The following is a 21218-nucleotide window of genomic DNA, read 5'->3' as shown; positions in this document are numbered from 1 at the left end:
AAGACATTTCTGACCCACACACCCCTTCAGCCAATGGCAGATATTTTAAAAATTAACTTTTGAATATCACAGTGCATCAGCTCCAATGTAAAGCTTAGGGCAACAAGATGAAGAACGAAATTAATTGAGAACACAAAAATGGCCGGAAATATTCCAGAAAGTTTTAGAAGGAATGGGGCCGAGTAACGCAGTTCGAAAGTTAATACAGAATATTTTTGCATTATAAAAATGATACCACAATATGTTGAAAATATTTTTCTAAGCATTGGCGGCTAGAGCAGACCTGTTTTTTAAGTGCGTGACCCACCCTGTCTCTTGGCGTCGCCACGCGCCCTTATTCCTCCAAAAAATGTACGTATAATCATGTTTTAGATACTTAAACATGTTTAAGATCACTAACAGTTCACAGTCAATACAATGAAAATATTTATGTTTCTCCTCCTTACAAATGTGCCCGACCCTGTGGCCGAGCGGTTAGCACATCGCGCTGCGACGCCAAGGGTCCCGGGTTCGAATCCTGGTCGGGCTTGGTTGTTTGTGAATGTCCATTCATCAATTTCATCCTTTCATCACTCATCCTCATCTTCGCAAATTAGCCAAGAGGCACAAAACGCGAAGTAAAATAAACTAAATCAATCAATCAATCAACCTCCTTACAAATGCGTGCTCATCTTCGATGTTGGCTACGTCGTTGTTCACATTTTTAGTTTACTTTTCTGACACAAGATAGCGGAACAGTATACGTGGTTGTAACATCATGGCGGACATAATCAAACTGAAATTCAACGATAAACGTACATAGCCGAATTGTAAAGTGGTTTCCTTGTTTCACGAAATGTGCATTGCAAGGAGAATGCACTATGTAAACTTAGGCAAGCAGTAAACTGTCTGGTGTGTTTATTGTATGCTATCATATTACGTGAAGTGTTTTACAGAGGACAATGCATACAACCACCTGCTCAAGAAACTCATCCCCAGTCTCACTACCCTATGGATAATAACGATAAAAACTAGATCAAGAGGAAATAACTGTGAATAGGATGATGGTAAATGCCTTGAAGTAACTATTTATTAGTTCAATATTTCTTCTGTTTTTTAAATTGTTACTTGTAAAAAGTTAAAATATTTTATAAGCGATAGAAAAAAATCTGTGTTTATGCAGAGTGACATCGTTTTGGTAATAATTTTCGTCAGGTTTTAGAACATGAAGAGTTTGTAATGCATTCGTTGCTTTTTAATTGATAATTCTTGTATCACATTTTTCACCCACATCTTTATAATACGTAAACTGGTAGTGTATGAATTGATTGTAGGGAAGTAGTGGAATTCTTGTCCAAAGTAGAAAGGAGTATCCTACATCAGTTCCTGACAGATTATGCAAGTAGAAGTAGTGCAAGGCCTTTTTTTTTCTTTAAGAATGAAACCTCTTCGAACTATTTAGCATGTAGTGCTTATGTGCAGTGAAACAACATTAACAATATAGAGATGCAGTGAACTATTCAATTATCTACACTCTGTCAAACCAATTACCATAACCTCCAGCAGCAGTGACTCAGGGAAAGCTAACAGTGCTAGGCAGCTCCAGGTATGCTAATGACCTTTTGGGTGAATTTTGTGATTGAGATTGGAATTCATGCTCTAAAACTACACCAATGCGTGTTTAGAGATCTAGTGCAAATTTGAGGATGACTGGAGTAGTTTAAAAAGTAGATATACATGAGAGTAGATTATTTATCAGGCTATTGTCACACCTTTTTAGGTAAATTTCTTGTATCGGACAAACAGATTTCTTCAAATTTACAGGAGAAATTACTTACCGAATGCAGTTTCTTTATACTTGTGGAAGTTCGGGGAAGGGTTTTCTCACATCGTTCATTGAATTTTGCCGGTAAATCATTTATTTCTCGATATAAATGTGTGACCGATGCACGAAAGCTCTTGCATCCATTTACTTCCAGGTGGATGTAGCCTGTGTGTTTTTGTAACTGAAGAAGGTACGTTTCTGTAAATAGTTTGTGGGGCTGTGTGTCAATGGTTCATGGGGCTATGCGAGAATGGCATATTTTTTTCGAAACCAATTTTTAACTATTCTAACCTATACGTGACCCTACCTAACCTTACCGGAAATGGTTCATGGGGCTATGTATGAATGGTTCGAGGGGCTATGCGTCAATAGTTTGTATGACTACGTAGGTATTTTTGGGTACAGTGGGGTGGAAACACTGCATGCCGAGTACGGTAGTGAAACTGTGACCGCCATTTTGCGATATACCGAAGGCAAAAAGAAACTAAGAAAACTTACTCGATATGTCACAAATAGAGCTTATTTCCGTGAAATAAGCGAAATGCCAGCTTCAGCAATGTTTCTCAATGCAAAATAAGTAAGTACGAATATTCAAATTAAATTAACTAGCAAATTTCAGCCGTTTGTCCAATACGAGAAATTTACCTTTCATGGAAATTTTGGTGGTAGGATTTAGTATTAAATTTAAAGGGGAAGATAGGAAGCTCTTGATAGAGTGTTAAATCTTGGATTGTCAAGGGATTTCTGTACTGAAGAGAGAGTTCGAACATCAAATTTTGGAGACTGTATTTCGCGATATGATATCCACACGTTTTTCACCCTGAACGTGCCAAAAGAGAAGCTGGAAAAGACAAAATATTTCGGGATCCTATGAAAGTATTGACATCCCAATAAATTAATATTTTTGAAAGCCTTCAAAGAAATGGATATAATATTTCTTGCTCGCTTCGCTCACAATAATATGTTCGGCATTTTACTGAGTGAATTTTTATGCTATAGCTGCATTACAAAACATAAGCGGTATTCTCTTGATATTCATTAATAACATCACAAATTTAAATATAATGCTTAGTTTTGGTATACTGCTTAATTTGGAACAGGTGCATCATTGGGAACAAAAATATATCAAATCCACATTTGTAACTTCTTGTCACAGGAAAACTTTACTTTAACAAGTTAAACCTGCACTGAAGATAAAATCCACGTAATTATTGTTATGAGTTACTAAAATAATTATATTTACCCCAAGAAAAGGGGGGGTTCTTTGAAAGAGGAACCTATTATATTGTCGCATTGAGCTTAAGAATTTCTAGCTAGGGTTCTGTAATGTCTCGTGAAACAATAATTGAATTGGTCATATGCCTGGAGCAGTCCTCCTCCGTAGCCGAGCGGGTTAAGGCGTTCACTCGTCTTGAGATTGTTCGCTGCGGGACGGCGTAGGTTCGAATCCGGCTCTGGTCGGAATTTATTCGGCCTACGTATAGGGCCGGTGGCAACCCACCATCGTGAGGAAATTGGGGAGCTCCGAGTGAGTGAGCGTAATCCGGTCACGGAGACCTACTATAACGGCTGGGGATACGTCGGGCCGACCCCCCGACTATTCCAATACCGGTTGAAGATCTCCACGCTTAGAGGTGACGGATGAAAGCGTGGGAGGGAGACCGGCAGTCGGTAGGTACGCCTAGGCCCTTCATGGGCTGTTGCGCGACAGATTATTATTATTGTATGCCTGGAGCATGTTATTTGTTTTTCCAGGGTTTAATTTTCTATCTTTATCTTAAGTTGTGTAACTATTCAGTAACAATTTGCATTAAATACCGAAACTTTGAGCTTTATAAACCCAGTCACAAACGCTATTTATATGCATATTTACTTAATTTAATTTTCTTACTCTAGCTTTGTTTTTTTTAAAAAATCGAACAATTAAAATATATATGGACAGTGTAACATGGTATTTCTTTCAAACAGACAATTATTACGTATTCATCTAAACTATTTGGGGGAGGGGAGGGTCCCTGGGATTTTTATGAATGGTTTTAGGGGTGGTCTTAAGTGATGGGCAGATCAAGTATAGTGTTCAGTAAAGCTAAGAGAAAAGTTACTTTCGGTAGACACGCTGTCATAATTAAGTACTTTGTGGGGATTACGATATGGTTTAAGTGCACAAATGATATAATTTAGGGGGGATGGGCACCCCTGCGTGCACACACAATATTAATTAACCAGACCACCAAACGTGTTATGCACCAAGTATTTTCATGCACGTGGCATGTGTTTTGCTACATGCTTGCTAGACCTTGTGTTGTGTTGGTCAATTTTCCCATCCTGCCCTATGTCGCTGACATCAAATTTAATTTCATCTATTAAGTACTAATCACACACTATTCAGAATATGGGGTAACAGTTCCATATATCGGGACACATTTCTTCATTTTTACAGAAGAAACTACTTATGGAAATGAGTTTCTCTAAGGTTTTCAACGTTCGTCGACGTATTTTCTTTCATCGTAGAATCTATTTGACCGGGAAATCATGTATTTTTCAAGAGAAATGTCTCACCGATGCACAATTGCCATTGCTTTCATTATGCTGCGTACGTTTGATGATGAAACTCCCTGTCAGTGTTTCCAACCCCCTTTTTTTTAACTCTGCTTGCCTAACCTAACCTTATCGGAAATGGTTCGTGGGGCTATCCATCAGCTATCCGTGCATAATGTACAATTTGCACATATGACGAACATGATACTAGGCATTTTTCCGTGAAGAAGGTTGGAAACACTGCACACACACAACAGTAGTCAAGCTGTGCCCGCCATATTGTGTGTTACGCAAGCAAAAAAAAGGAATAACAAAAATTACTCTCTATGTGAAAAATTGTTTGTTTTCGTGTAAAAAGCATAATGGAACCTTGAACTTTGTTCCGCAATACACAATTGGTAAGTACAAACCATGTGAAATACAAAATATCTGGTTTTAATGTGTGTCTGATATACAGAACTGTTACTGAATATGGTAATGAGTAGGGCCTGGGACTTTATGTCCTATAAAACTGTAAAATATGTATGTAATTATGTCATATAAATTGGAAAATATGTAATGAAAAATTACAAATATGTCAGAAAAATGCAGAAACATTCCCAGTAAAGCCAAAAATATGCACAACAGTACTCTTGAATTTCTCCCATACCCGATAGAGTAGAGTAGGTTCTGTAATGTTCCAAATGTTCTTATTACAACAAAATTCAACAAATATGTTGTAAAAACACGAAATTGGTGAAATATGTCAAAATATGCTTTGTCAAGCAAGTTTGTCTATTTCGGCTGATTTTCATCAGATATGTAAAGATCTCACCCCAATATTAGAATGAATAGCTAAATGAAAAATATGTTATAAGTAAAGTCCCGGGCCCATAATGAGTCATATCTACAAAGGTTACTTGTATGCTTCTGCCAATAAAAATGTACATTTGTTTCATGATATTTGCAATCACGGATTTTTACATTTAGTGATGCTGCTTAGACAATACTTAATTTAAATGGTAGCATGTAAGTTGTGTTGGAATAGCTTTCTGTTCTTCCATTTAAATACATTGCGATTTTGATTCTGAAATTGCTATTATAACAAGTTATGCATTTAATTGAATATTATTGCTTGAGAAATCATGTCAAAGCACAATTTTTGTGTAACAAATAATTGAAAAGTCTATTAATTAGGTTCCAGAGATAGATGTCCAATTTTCAAAATTACCCAAAAAGTACTATTTTCTAAAATAAGTGCATATTTTCTGTCCCCCATCCCCAAGTTGGGTCCTCGAAGAGTGGTCTTTTTTCGTGCTTCTTTGCAAATTTGGTCCATCCAAGCATCTATAAGATCGATAGTAGAAGCAATTTTCCGCAATTTTTTCTGTAAGATGGCAATATTGCTTTTCTTTTTCATTGTTGTCATTTCTTTCTCAAGAAGTATCTACCCATTTTAACATGGCTTTGAATGGTTGTAGGAATATACCACTGCCACATGCATTTTTTGTTCACTTTGCTCTATTGTGGTGACCACAGGGACATGCGAATACTATTTTTGTGTAACATTTCGATTTTCTTCAATTTTTTAACTGTCACTATTGGGAGGTAAATTGTGTAAATTTCACATCCGCTAAGAGGCCCTTTATTCTGAAGGAAAGGAAAAGATTCCATATCTCATAGACAATTAGTTCTAGTGTTGTTGTTTTTTCCATTGCTGAGAGTTGGAAAAGCATGCACTTGAAAAGTTTCAATCCGAAGAAGCTGCTTACATGTGGGAGATGCTAGAGGTCAAAATACCACTATATTGCCACTGCCCCCAATGGGAGAGTGGTTAGTACATTGCGCTATGATGTCCGGGGTCCCAGGTTTAAATCCCAGGCTGGACATGTATGTTTGTGAGTGTACATTCTTCAATTTTATCATATCATCACACATCCCCATCTTCGCAAATTAGCCAAAAGTGGCACAAGAGCAAAGTAAAATAAAGCAAATCAATCAACCATTATATTGCCATTATGCCATTGGGGAGACCTTCATATTTTAGTAGTCAGGCTACTGTAGTGTTAAAATATATGCTATATGTAAGGCTATATAATTTTTTCTTGTGTAATGGCACAACTTCAGATCAGTTAACAATAAAAAATATGTAAGCAGGATGAACAACAATATTACGTGATTAAAAATGGAAGCAACCTAATGAAAGGAATTTCTGAAGCCCTGCTATGTTGTATACATTTATAGAGTTTTAATATATTCAGGACAAAAATACTGCAAGAAATAATTGATTATAATCAATGCGGATTGTCTACTAAGCCCCGTGACAGGTTAAGTTTGCAGCAATTTTTCACATATATAGACCCCAAATGTGCACGCAGAATATAGTTCCGCTGCAATACTGCAGATTTTCTCACTGTATGTGATTGAAGTGTTTGGCGGTTGAGGCAAGACTGGCACGGAAGGTGCTGAGCGCCGTTTTCACGTGGATTAACTCATAAAACTTGCTGCAAACTTAACCTGTCACGGGGCTTAGTAGACAATCCGAGAGTACTTGCCTTCACTCATTCATTGCATTGGTTTTCTGAATACAGAACAAATGAGTTTTACAGAATCATGTTATACCTTTCAATGTTGGTAATTCAAAGCTTACTAGTTTATCGCACAGGAAATAAGTTTGATTAAGGAACCTCTCCATGCCTACAGACACTAAGGGGGCCAACTTGACACTTCTTTGCACTGAAAACTTGCTCATGCTCACCCAAAGCGGCAAGATGAACCAAATAGGCAAAATGTAAATCAGTGAAGGAGAAAGCAGGACGTACTCCCTGTTTCAGGGTGGGAGGGTTAATGTAAGAACCAAGGATGAAGTTGAGTGTACTCCCCACCTGATGGTGTACATGAAGCATAAAGTAAAGGTACAGTGCACAGTGCATGCATGCCCTTAGGCATATGTAAGGGATGTTGGGGTAGAATCCCACACATTCTTAGATTCCACAGTTGTCCCCAGGTGCCCATTTATTTGAGACTGGGTTGAGCCCAGAGCCTCTTTATGCAGGGATGAGGATAGAAAAATTCAAACCCCAGGAATCTGGTCTCGCGCGTGGCAGTCACATGTCCTACAGACTAGACCACTCTAGGTCTAGGAAGCATAACTTATTCTAATTAACACACTGTAAACAAAGTTTCAGCCAGAATAGGTGCAGTATTCCTGTTTGGGTGTGAAGAGGTGGTTTAGGGGCAAATTAGGGGGTGTAATGCACCTCAGAATTGGTCTATATGGTGATAAGACGAGAGACCATATTTGGAAACCTCCAACATTATTTTTTTTGTACGTGTACCACCACAAATTATTGGCCCTAATCATAACTTAATGAAAGAGTGTGTTATTTCTGTAGCACAATTTTTCACATGCATTGCATAGTAAAAATGCCCAGGGTTCTTCTTCTTTTATGTGCGAGTTTGTGGATTGTTTTTTATTTGAAAAACTAGGAAAAAATGGTCAACCTTGCTATAGCAGGGCATCATTTCCAAGATTTTTTTATTTGTGTATTTAAAAAATCCCACCTGACATTATATATTTCCTTATTGTGTTATCGTGTTCGTCAAAGTTGTTTTATGACTTGTAATCACCTTCTGCTAATGCCATTCCAATTGTGTGACTAAGCTATTGTTCGGTTAATTGATAACCAAACATGCGCTGTGCAGTGACAATGGAATGATGAGGTATTGATCACGTAGACACTGCTGGTCACATGTCACAATGAGTCAGTGTGGAAAGACACTTTGCCATAATGAAGTACTGTCCTGGTGACCCTTGTATTCAGGTTGACAATTTTTTAGTTTCTGGGTAAGTCTTGAGATCTTGCTGTGCATTTTTTCTACCAAAATTTATCTTTATAGCTGAAGCAGCAACTAAAATAGACTGACATAAGGGTATTTTTTGAACTTCGTTGATGAATAGCCTAAAATTTGTTATTTTTATTGGTACGTTAATGATCATCACTGTTAAGATTTAGTTGGATGTGAAAACGAGAATGATTCCAGTGTAATGGAGGAGTACTGTTATTATTGCTTCTTGAAATACTGACTGGGTGATAGCATGGTTGGTTACACTGTTTATTTTGGGAGTGGGATCAGCATATACATATGCCAACCTCTATGATAGAGTGGGTAGCACAGCATGCTACAATGCCGGGCCTCCAAGGTTCAAATCCAAGCCTGTTCATGAATGTTTTTTGGGAGCATCCCTTCATCAGTTTCATCCTCATCATAGCGATTAGCCAAAAGTGGCAGAAAAATTATGTTAAATAACAAAAATTAAATTCAATCAAGCGCGTAAACGCACTATTGTCTACATTTCTATTCAGTATCTGCAGGTGCATTGCAATGTAGCCAACCATGCACAAGCCACTTGCAATTGATCGTTTGGCAATCTCTGGATAGGTATCAATGCATCCAATAATGATGATAATTTTTAGAAGGATAATTAATTGAATCGTTTTTTTTTTAAAAAAAAACATTGCATTTGAAAAAGTATTCAGAAATTTTCCTGCTTTCTGTGCTTTCACCCCAGTGCCCGAGTTATATGTGCTAATTGTTTTGTCAGCACTAGCAAATTTATTTTCAGTAGGTATATTTCATGTTCAGATGTTAGTATTAATTGCATAACATTGTGTAATTAGATTAACATGTGTGGAAACAGAAGTTGAATTTTTAAAATGTGTAAATTGTTAAAATGTAGCCATTGAATGGCAAAATATTCGTGTACAGAACATAGTGCTAATTAAATCCACAGACGAGACATCCTCATTTCTTACCCAATTATATTTCAACAGTCAGCGACTAGGTTTTGTAATAAATTGTACTTGATGTAGAAGATCCATGCATTTCCTATGAATAATAGATTTTGTAAAGAATGATGAGGAAATGAATTCATAATTTTTTGTTCTTCATTGCAAAAATTCATGCAGTCATCCATTTTTGGGACAAATATTGTGCAACATTAATTGATTTTTTAAAAGCTGAGTTGCTGCTATGTGGAAATTTCAGCAAATTGCTGGTGCTTATTTTCTATGCAGCAGAATATTTTTATTTGAATATTTTCTTAGAATTTTATTTTGTCTTTTTTGTTTTGTTTTTGTTTAGTTTCTTTGGTTTTTTTTTGCAGGTAGTGATGTGTACCAGTGAGTTTTATTATGCTGATTTTTGGTTTTCTACAAGTTCATGGCGTTATAATGATGTTAGTTGTGTCAGTGCCAAAGTGTGTTGTTAGTTTTAAAGAACCGATGCCATTCAACTAGTGCCTTATTGCAATGAGCTTCAAGAAAATACGACGAAGGCTGTCTCAAACTTTTCACCTTAGTATTGGAAGTTCTCTCTCAGAATTGTCTGAACAACTCACTATTCGAGATGATGAAGAAATCAAAGAAAATGGTGAGTTTTATTTCATATATATATATTGACTGTGTACTGGCAATTTTTCCTTTATTTTATATTTTTGATATTAGCAGTATATAAGAATGGTAGTCCCAGTCCTTCCTGTTAGACATAGAACATGATAAATATGTATTATGCTCATTCAAAGAATGCTTGCGAGCACCACATAGGCAGTTTCGTTGTAAATGCATTTAGCAAATTCTAGTTGTTAGTGTTATAAATGCCTCGTCTGTGGTAGGTATATGTTTCAAATACCATAGTTTCTGTAGTTTTGTGTGTATCACTACACATAGAGCAGTGTTTGTTGTATTATATTCTGTAATGTGTGACCTTTAGAAAAGTGTAATTTACTAATCTTATGTTAGCATCTGCTATATTTTTCGTACATAATACAGGAGAGAACTCATTTCAAATCATGAAAGGAAGGAGGACAGAGTTTGGAGTTACTTGAGCTACTTTGCAATTTATATTTTGTACATTGTGAAATATGAAAATTATTATCAGTTGCATATCTTGGAAATACTTCATCAACAACAGTTTCATTATTTTTATTAGTACAGGAAAGTTTTCAAGATAGAAAATTACATTTGGAAAGCTAATTTTTATTTTAATACCTTCTTTGGCATCCCCTGTACCTCCTGAGAAAAAATACAAAAAAATCTGCTGTTTTTTCTCGCCACCACCTGCAGGAAAAAATTCACGTATTATCTCACCATGCTTGGAAACCTTTAACACAAGACTTCAGGAGAGCCACAAATTGTATTGCACCACAAAGCAAACAGCACAAACATGAACAAAAATTGCAAGGAAAACAGAATCTGAGTGACAGGGGTAGAAGCATGCCAGAAAATTTTCACCAAGCACCTCAATTTTCAAGTTCAGTTTTATTTTTTTTAATAACAAGTAGAGTATGTTTTTTTTTAAGGTTGTGCATTTTCTGTATCATGTGTCTGTCATTAAATCAGACTAATAAACATGCCATTATATTTTTCCACTGTTGCTAGCCAAATTTTAAAATCTGCAGTGATATGGTAGAGTTGGCCATGTATTAGAATGTATTGCATAGTTATTCATATTCATCAAGTTGAGCCTTCTTTGCGAAGGCTACTCCAGCTCAAGAATTAATTACTTTAAATCCAATCTTGTATTAATTAATAAATTAAATATTTTAAGATCACATTTCAATAGCTCATCTTAGTTGAATTCATGTCTTTTTAGGCCATATTTGAAAAAAAAATGGCTCCTGAGAGTAACAGGTTGGTGCCCGAATTATTTTTTGTCTTGTCTTCCCCTGTGTGAGTGATGCGCTTGCAGAGGTTGTGACTTCATATTAGACAAAAGAGTGGCGAATGGGCAGGGTGGAACATGTATCACTTTGTCTGTGTATGTGCAACAATGGGCTACACAGTAACATCTGGTAATTGTGTATTTATCGTAAATCATACCAACATGTGAATTGCTACTTATTTCTGCACTCAACTAACTTGAGAATTGTTCAGAGTAGACGCATTGAAGTTCCAAGAATACCAAGTGTTCAGGTCATGTTTATATAAATACTTTTGAAATATTCCAATCATGTGGTCTTTTATTACAGAGTTTAGGTTTTTGAAAGCATTTAAAGCAAAATTGCACAAGCAGCATAATTTTGTGACCCACTGTTATCTGGTTGAGAAACATGCAGTTAAACTGAAGCAGAAGCAAATAAGATTGGCCACAAATGGCAAAAAAATCTATTAAAGAAATTTGGACTGGACCTACAGTTTAAAATTAGATCTGAACACACTGCCTCCACTGAGGATTGAACCTCAGACCCCTTCTTATTAAAAGGCAACAACATTACTTTATGCCACTCCAGAGGGTAATTCATGATTATAAAAGGAACCTTCTATTGCAATTTGTTCTCTGAGATTTACAGGCTAAATTACTGTAAATCTTAATCTCTGATGAAGTAGCTAACAATCTTGTTAAGTATAGAGAACACTCAGACCGAAGCAACACATGACAGTGGGGAGGGGGTGTCACGTTGAAGTGACAAGTTACTGGTCCCACTTTAGTCTGTAAGCAAGGATTCATCATGCATGCACAATCAAGACAGAGGCGACACGATACGTGCCATTGAAGGAGCTTTTAGACTGAAGTCACAGATGACAAGCAACACAGTCTCCTTCAGTATAGATCTACCAACTCAACTGAAACCCTGGCGCTGGATCAGTGTCGCTAGTTAAAGTTACGGAGAAGCCTATATTTCCCATATTTTCCGAGGTTTCAGAAAGCTTGGTGGATCTATACAGGGTGTTTCTAAAGGTCGTTTACAACGCTTGGGAGGTGATTCCTCACACGAAAACAAGCAAAAAGTCTAAGTTCCATTTTTACGACTGAGGCTTCGTTTCCGAGATAGGAGCCTCGCAAAAGGTGACAAAGTGAACGTCACACCTGACTTGGACGAATACTATAACAGATAGAGAGGCGGTTCCAAGGGAATCATAAAGGAATCGTATGTGCTCAGTCCGGAAGTCACTATGAAAAGTTCACTGCACGCATGCGCAATGGAGTCCTCAAAGGAATTGGGGATTTCCAGCAAGAACAATACATGGAAAGGGTATGTAACGCAGCAAGAAGGACCGTGACAATGAGAAATGCGTTAAAGACAACACATCCCGACCTCAAACATCAAAACATGAGCACCGAACACAAAATCCGAAAAGTTGAGCACGGTTGCATACCCCAGTTACACGCGAGGAATGAACGAATCATGTCACGTGGCATACGAGAGACACATTACTCCACCAGGAGGAGGGAAAGAAAAACACATTATCAGGTGATTGCGACAACGTGTATTTTTACACGCGACAACTACGTAATATCCCCCCCCACACACACACACAACAAACAACAAATGCTACAATATCTTACGCACAGACAGTCCGTGTCACTGTACACCAACTGAAGATGTCACTTTCACCACACAAAGGGGGTGGGGAGCAATACCAAGAGTGTTCTCACTGAGATTTACCGAGGGCAATAATCACAGACGGTTTTCAAAATGTCTGCCATTCACTTCTACGCAGAGATGACAGCGACATTTCAAGGATTGTCGAGTACGAGCAAACAAGCCAGATGTATCTGCTACCGTCGCGGCGGCGACGTTGATGCGAACAACGAGGTCCTCAGCTGATGTGACAGGTGTGTCGTATACGAGGGTTTTCATTTCTCCCCAGAAGAAAAAATCGAGAGGGTTGAGATCTGGCGACCTCGGTGGCCAAGGCACAGGCTCATCCCTACCAATGAACCTATTGCGAAACACGTCATGCAGGAAATGTCGTACATTACAATCGATATGAGCTGGTGCACCATCGTGTTGGTACCACATTTCTTGCCACAGTGCCAAAGGTACGGTCTCCAACAGTTCAGGCAGAACGTCACTATGAAATGCATGATACGTGCGACCATTCAGGCGAACAGGGAGAATGTATGGTCCAATTAAATGATCATGTACTATCCCGCACAACACATTCACTGAAAACCTGTGCTGGTGATGGGCCACAAAAAGTGCATGTGGGTTGTCGAAGTCCCATACATGACTGTTTCTACTATTGAAGACATCAATCCTGATGAAAATGGCTTCATCTGTCCACAATACGTTTGCCCCGAAGTGAGGGTTTGTGTCCAGATGATGCAATAACCATTGGCAAAACTCCATACGAGGGCGAAAGTCACGAGGTAACAGTTCTTGTACTTTCTGCAGTTGAAAAGGGTGCATTCCTTCCTCTGACAACACTCGCCAAACATTCACATGAGACGTGTTTCGTGCCCGAGCGAGCACGCGCGTACTAGTTCCAGGATGTTCTGCGACCGCTGTTAACACATCTTCTGCAAACTGATGTGTGCGTACACTTCGGGGTCTTCCAAATTCTTGCCGCGGTGGTAACACTGACCCTGTTTCACGCAGTCGATTGTCCACTACCTGAAAGAAGGTGTGAGACGGTAAAGGTCTATGTGGAAAGCGTTCTCCATAAAGACGCCTTGCCTCGCGGCTATTACCACGTGCCTCCCCATACATGAGATGCATGTCTGCTAGCTGCTGGGTCGTATACGCAGCCATCTGTGTAATAGGGAGCTGGAACTGCAAAGTATTGTTTTTGTTTAACACTGGCACACTGCACAAATTGGCCGTATCACCGTACGAACACCACAGACCAATTGTTGCGATACTTGACTTGTCCACTCCACCACGTCAACTTCTTTCAATACAACATACTAGTACTCTTCAATGCATATGACAACCTAGAGCGAACTGCTGATCATATCCCAGCACCTGCAACACGACTGGAACGACTGCCGGAGAGAACCAACCCTTCGAGCTCCTCTCGCGGGAACAGCAGTCACGAAGGTCAAACATAGACTACGAGAGCCAGACTTGCCTGTGCAGCACTTCCAAAACTGGTCTCTTTTACGTCACAATGATCGCGTGCGAACACTTTTGGTATTGCTCCCCACCCCCTTTGTGTGGTGAAAATGACATCTTCAATTGGTGTACAGTGACACGCACTGTCTGTGCATAAGACATTGTAGCATTTGTTGTTTGTTGTGTGTGTGTGTCGGGGGGGGGGGGGGATATTACGTAGTTGTCGCGTGTAAAAATACACGTTGTCGCAATCACCTGATAATGTGTTTTTCTTTCCCTCCTCCTGGTAGAGTAATGTGTCTCTCGTATGCCACATGACATGATTCGTTCATTCCTCGCGTGTAACTGGGGTATGCAACCATGCTCAACTTTTCGGATTTTGTGTTCGGTGCTCATGTTTTGATGTTTGAGGTCGGGATGTGTTGTCTTTAACGCATTTCTCATTGTCACGGTCCTTCTTGCTGCGTTACATACCCTTTCCATGTATTGTTCTTGCTGGAAATCCCCAATTCCTTTGAGGACTCCATTGCGCATGCGTGCAGTGAACTTTTCATAGTGACTTCCGGACTGAGCACATACGATTCCTTTATGATTCCCTTGGAACCGCCTCTCTATCTGTTATAGTATTCGTCCCAGTTAGGTGTGACGTTCACTTTGTCACCTTTTGCGAGGCTCCTATCTCGGAAACGAAGCCTCAGTCGTAAAAATGGAACTTAGACTTTTTGCTTGTTTTCGTGTGAGGAATCACCTCCCAAGCGTTGTAAACGACCTTTAGAAACACCCTGTATAAACCAACACATTCACCGTGCATGCAAGAACAACAGACCCAAGCAGCACGATGCATGCCATTGAGAAAACAGTCTAGTCCGAGCAACATGCAAGCGACCATGTCTAGCTCGTTGTCATGCTTCGGTTCAAAAGGTTGAATGGATTACTGAGGGTCTGCTTCTAAGTGACACATGACACTTGTCGCTTCGGTCTGAAAATTCTCTGAGAATGGTACAGGCCAAGTGACAAGCGACACTTGCTTCGGTTTGAAAAGTTGCATTTATTTCTAAGGTTTGGTTTCCAAGAGTCACGTGTTGCTTCCATCTCAAAGCTCTGTTAGCATATATAAACACATTCACGTAATACATATACTTCTGCATATGTGTTGTGAACAGTAAAGAAAAATAAATGTTAAGACAAAATTCCCTGACTTATTTGACCTGAAATTCCCCGACATTTTACTGTTTTCCAGGTCTGTCGCCACCCTATAGTATGTAGGATCTGACTGTCAAGAAAACATTGTTACAAAATAATAGTTACATATGACCTTTCTGCAATTAGAATTTTTTCATTATATTTTTTTATCACCAAGTTTAAAATTACAGTACATTTAGAACATCTGGGTTCACATGTCGATGTCTTGAAACATCGAATATTTTAATATTCATATTTTATGACATCAACATTTAAATTGATACACAGACATGTTTAGTTTTAACCCCACCTTATCAGTGCCGTATAAGAAACATACTAGAGGCTCATATTATTATTGAATCACTGCTCCCTTTGTTGATTATATATGTGTATTTTATCATTTTATCATTCACTAAAACTCACAAAATGTTTAATTAATGTTTATAGATGTGCAGTTGTTTATTAAATTACCATCATAACCAACCAATTGTACACTGTCATTGCATTTTGCCTCCTAATTACAGTACATTTATGTTTTTATGAACAAAAGTAATACAAAAATATTGGGAACATCCCAGGGAACAATGTAATTTATTTTCAAACAGTTGAAAAATCTAAAAAATAGAGGTGGTGGGCCTGCAAGCTCAGATAAGCTAGGGTTAAAATTGTATCTCAAGCACTATGCAATATGTGTCCATTGGGATTGAACCCACTACCCCTTGATTGCAAGACAACAGCATTACCACTATGCCATTGGGTACACATATAAATGTAAGGCAAAAGCAAATTAGTAACAACAAGCAGTAAACTGATAACAATAACTTTCAAGTGAAATAGCTTAGCTGTAATTGGTAAAAAGCCAAAATATCCAAATCCAGCATTTTTGTTGAGTCTGTGAAAGGAAAACATGCTGGGTAAGTATCGGTGGGTATTGGTAAATAAATTCCAACTGATACTTCCCAATACTGATACATCGGTATTGGCTCAGCCCTAGAAGAAACACTAGTTGAGGGGATAGTATCCTCCTGCACCCTCACACCGCACACTGCTCATCACCATTCATCCTTCCTCATTCTCATGATTAGCCAAAGTGGCAGAAAAGTTATAAGATAAGTGAAATGCTAAATAAACCATTCATCCTCATTGTTGTGATTAGTAAAAGTTATGTAAAGCTACGTAAAAGTAGGAAAGAACATAAAATTGCAAAATATATATAATAGATATTAACTAAAAAAAAAAGACTCGCTTCTGCAGGAAATTCAATAACTCGTCGTACTTTTTACAATATAATGAATATATTGAGGAAATAGGCATGTGAACCCAGATGTTCTAAACGTACTGTAATTTTAAACTTGGTGGAAAAAATATTATGATGAAAATAATTCTAATTGCAGAAAGGTCATATATAACTATTATTTTGTAACAATGTTTTCTTGCCAGTCAGATCCTACATACTATAGGGTGACGACAGACCTGGAAAACAGGAAAATGTCGGGGAATTTCAGAGGTCAAATAAGTCAGGGAATTTTGTCTTAACATTTTTTTCTTTTTTGTGATTGAATGAATGTGCGAGACATTTGCTTTGAACAGGAAGATAAGTCTCAGCATCAACTTTTATGTTCCTTTTATGTGCAACACAACCAGGGTGCCAGAAACCAGTGGTGGGAGGGGGGGGGGAGAAATTTCCAGAGGGGGCAATTTCCTTTAAATATTACATGGAAAATGCATTGAATTTTTTTTTCCCAGTTTGTATGGGAGTAGTAAGGAAACAGAATTGTCAACAGATGGAGGGGGGATGCACCAATACTGTGTCATTTGTCTGACATCGTAGTACGGACATTCTGAAGTAACATTGAAACATATAAGAGTGCTGTGCAACCCTATAATTTGTCTGATATCGTGGTACAGCATTTGTCAGACATGCATACTATTTTTGTCGATATCATCGTCTGACTAGTGTCTAACCTTGACAGTATTTCTCACTACAACATGCGACAAATATCGCATGCATGCCACTCTTGTGGAATTATTTTTTATTGGATGTCTTCAGATTGCAACGTGTCAAAAATCACATGCATAAACACACATAGCAGTTCGACATTTGTTCCCTGTGCCACAGACTGCCCAGTGAATTCAGTAATTTAACAAAACAAATTGACATTTTTGAAAATCACACACATTTTAAGGCTGTTGAGTAAAAATATGCAACTCACTTTATCATATTATGTAATATTAGTTTGTTATTATTTTTCTTATTTTCTGTTAGCTCATTCCAATGTAAAATGGCTAAAGCTGTATTTGGAATCTTCTGTTAAATAAATAAATAAATTTGTCATCTGCGACATCCAACAAAAATCACATACGTTGCACTCTTATTAATTTGATGTTTCTTGGATGTTCCAGTATGACATCTTTTGTCATTTATGACATTTGTCGAATGCAACATCCAACAATCTTAGACTTCTGCACCACTGCAAATATGCCACTAGAATTTTATTACTTTTCATCCTCACTTGACTTACTTTGACTTATTTCCTGTTACTCCGCTACGGAACATAGGGCCTCAATGAAGCATCGCCAATGGACTCTGTTTCCAGCCATCTTCCTTATCTCGTTCCAGGTCTTTCCTGCTTCCCATATTTCTTGCTCTATTGTCCTTCTCCAACTCATTCTTGGCCTTCCTCTCCTACGTTGTCCTGGTGGGTTCCAGCTCAATGCTTGTCTTTCTATTGCTGATGAATCTTTCCTCAATGGGTGGCCAATCCACTTCCACTTTCTTCTTGGATCTGTATTGCCACGGGTTCCTCTTGTGTAAGTTTCTATGGATCTTCATTTGAGATAATATCTGGCCAAGATATTCCCAGAAGTTTCCTTAGGCATCTTTTTATGAATGTCTGTAGGTCTTTAGTAATTTCTTTGTTACTTTCCAAATTTCACATTCATAAAGAAGTACTGACTTCACATTAGTTCTAAAAATTCACAGCTTAGTTCTTATTGAAATTTCTCTGGCTTTCCAAAGTTTATATAGCTGAATAAATGCCATATTTGCTCTCCTAATTCTCGATCTAACATCACCCTGTATTTGTCACCAAACTCCCCAAATATGTAAACTCTTTAACCTCTTCAATATTTTCCTCATTGAAGTGAAATTTTTCCATCTTTTTTTACATTTGTTCTTAATGATTTCATCTTTGTACTATTTATCTTTAAACCAACTCTTTTCCCTTACTTATCCAAATCTCCTAATTTCTTTTCCATATTATAGTATGTGTGGGATAGCCAGTGTGGTATTTAAGAAATTTCTTGAGGGGGAGAAATTCTACTGACTGTGTAGAGCCAGCATGATGTATTGCTTCAAATATGTGTGTCTATGTATGTTTGTGGCTGCTAGAGGAGAGGGATTACGGGGGGGATCTCGATAATTTTAAATGGTAAATGAGAGTCACTCGACACTTCATTTCATGTCACTCAACTTTAAAAAAAAAGATTTGAACAAGACATATTTTTAATAATTGCTGAAAATTGCCGATTTAAATTTGTATCTTGACAGAAAGAAAAGACCAAGTTCACTTTATGACCAGAACAGCTAAACAACTTTTAAAGTGAGATTTCGACACACCCCCGAATTCCATCCTGGGACCTGAATCGAACTTGGGCATAACTTGGGGGGGTGAGGGGGAGCAGAATCAAAAAGTTTTCTACCCCATAAAAATAGCACCCAAGACTAGGCTGAAAGAAGGAGGGGGTAGGGCACTCGCCAGAGGTCCAGCGCTTCAGAGTGTCCTGCGCCAGATAAAAATAATTGTTTGTGCCCAGTTTATTGCAGGTTTATATGATCTTGGCTTGGTGGTTCCAATAAAGCAACTAATTTCGTTTTTTTCATAAATTCATGGGTGGTTTTGACATACTTAAAAGTATGCAAAATTATTTAAATCATATTGTAAAGAAGTACTAAATTAAAATCGTGTATTTCAATCAACTATAGTTCATTTGCAATATTCGTTTAATGAGAGAGTGAAGCCAGGAAGTGGAAATTTTGTTTTATTATGAAACAATATAAATTCACCACAGCATCAAAATCCAATGAAAAGTAAACCAAAAGGAATTATGATAGAGAGTGTTATTGTATATTATTAAAATTTGCCACATTCATAGGTATAACAATAGTTTGATATTGAACACACAGAGTTTTGTAACTAAATATAATGAACATCGAACCATGAAAAGAAACACCAATTTCCAAGCTCACATAATTCTTGGTTTTAACCTTTAACATGTTCTGCTTATTGCTCTTAGGTAGTAGCACGAGATTGTGATTTTATAGAATACTGTACTTTAGACTAAGGAACAAAAATCTGATTTTTTCAGACTTCTGAAATATTTTGGTTGTATATTTTATGCCCCCACCTAGGGCTGGCCCTGGAAGGAGTTAAGATTTGCTTTACCAGCCTACTAAGAACCATGTGGCTATTAGAAATTTTGAAAAAAGGAACATAGTTTTTAAAGAAAATTAAGACAAGTATTTTCAATAGATTTTTAACTGCTTATTTGGAATAATTTATTGACTGTTCTGAGAACAACTTAATATTACATAAACTGGCTGTTTACTGTCGATAGCGTAGTGGTTAATGCAGCCATGTTATCATTAAAGGGACAGGGTTTGATTCCTATGGAGAGGGGACAATTTCACTGCTTCGGAACTATATATACCCCCGGCTCCAAATAATATGTAATGTTGATTACAATTGACAATATCGGTGACATTCTTGAAAATCCATGTCGGTTTCGAAAATATTTTCCTAACATCACTTATTTATAAAATCAGATGAACCGAAATGGTGACTGAAAAGCAGTAACTCTCCAGAAAAGGAGTGAGGAGGTAGGTGACGAGCGAGACTATTTTGTGGGTGGAGATTCCAATTTTATATAGCCTATATTCCTAAATATCACATGCCAATTTTCCTTTTTCAAACAAAAGTTCATTAAACTACCAGGTTATTTACTACTGGAGTCGTCACTGTTGAAAAACAGGCAATGAAACAGGAGAGAAATGTCCCTGTGGGCAACATCAAAGTGAAATATAACTGAACAGTCTGGCATCTTTAATCAGCCGAAAGCCATTGGCAGCAATTTAGAATGATTGTACCCGTATGGAATCTTTTAACCTGCCAGTCATGGAAGCATATACAATACCTGCAAGGTAAAATGCTATTTACATACCTGCAAGTTACAGTATCCGCTCTTCTACATGGAATATCAATGCAAAATTGAAACCAGACAATTTTTTAAATTTTAGTTCTTGTGTTTATGATTCGCAAAAAGTATATAACAGTAATTCCACTTCACATTTCTTGATTTTAAGTAGTGTCGATAAGAAAGTTCCTTAAGTTCAAACAGTATAGCCCTCATGAATTTCGAGCTTTGAAAATGCATTCTTTTTTATAAATGATTTGAACATTTAAATGGCCTGTACACATAGCAAAGTGCTTCTATGAAACATGCTTTTAATGCCTGGAAGCAAGAATTTAACTTCCCTTGCGCTTGCGTCTGATATTTTGAAATCGGGGAGGTTGCAGGTTCGGATCCTGGGCCATGCATGAGTGTTGTTGTAGCATTATCTAGTTAATCTAATCATTATTCATTGTCAATATCATGATTAACTCAAGAAATAAAAATGCAACAAAAATTGAATAAACAATAATTTCCCCTGGATGTCGACCAGGCTAAAAGGTTTGGAGATTTTAAGAAAGTTTTATGGGTTTTAGTCTTGGTAGGGAGTTCATCTCTTATCGCCTATGTATGAATATATGTATGTATGTGTACACACACACACACACACACACACACACGCACACACGCACACACACACACACA

At 37.7% G+C, this 21218-nt stretch overlaps 1 protein-coding gene across 1 annotated transcript in view; it reads left to right on the top strand.

The window, feature by feature from the left end:
• Nucleotides 1-735: 735 nt before the first annotated feature.
• LOC145983758 (cyclin-dependent kinase 17-like) overlaps nt 736-21218 on the top strand; it is a 147236-nt gene continuing 126753 nt past the window's right edge. Inside the window, exons 1-2 of the mRNA XM_083116807.1 lie at nt 736-1046; nt 9489-9754. Coding sequence (XP_082972933.1) covers nt 9634-9754 — 121 coding nt within the window. The 5' untranslated portion in view covers nt 736-1046; nt 9489-9633. The remainder of the gene's footprint in view (nt 1047-9488; nt 9755-21218) is intronic.

The sequence above is a fragment of the Lepisma saccharinum genome, chromosome 2 (assembly GCF_977018435.1).
Source record: "Lepisma saccharinum chromosome 2, izLepSacc3.1, whole genome shotgun sequence".
Classification (NCBI taxonomy): domain Eukaryota; kingdom Metazoa; phylum Arthropoda; class Insecta; order Zygentoma; family Lepismatidae; genus Lepisma; species Lepisma saccharinum.
This window is presented reverse-complemented; position numbering and strand designations above follow the sequence as displayed.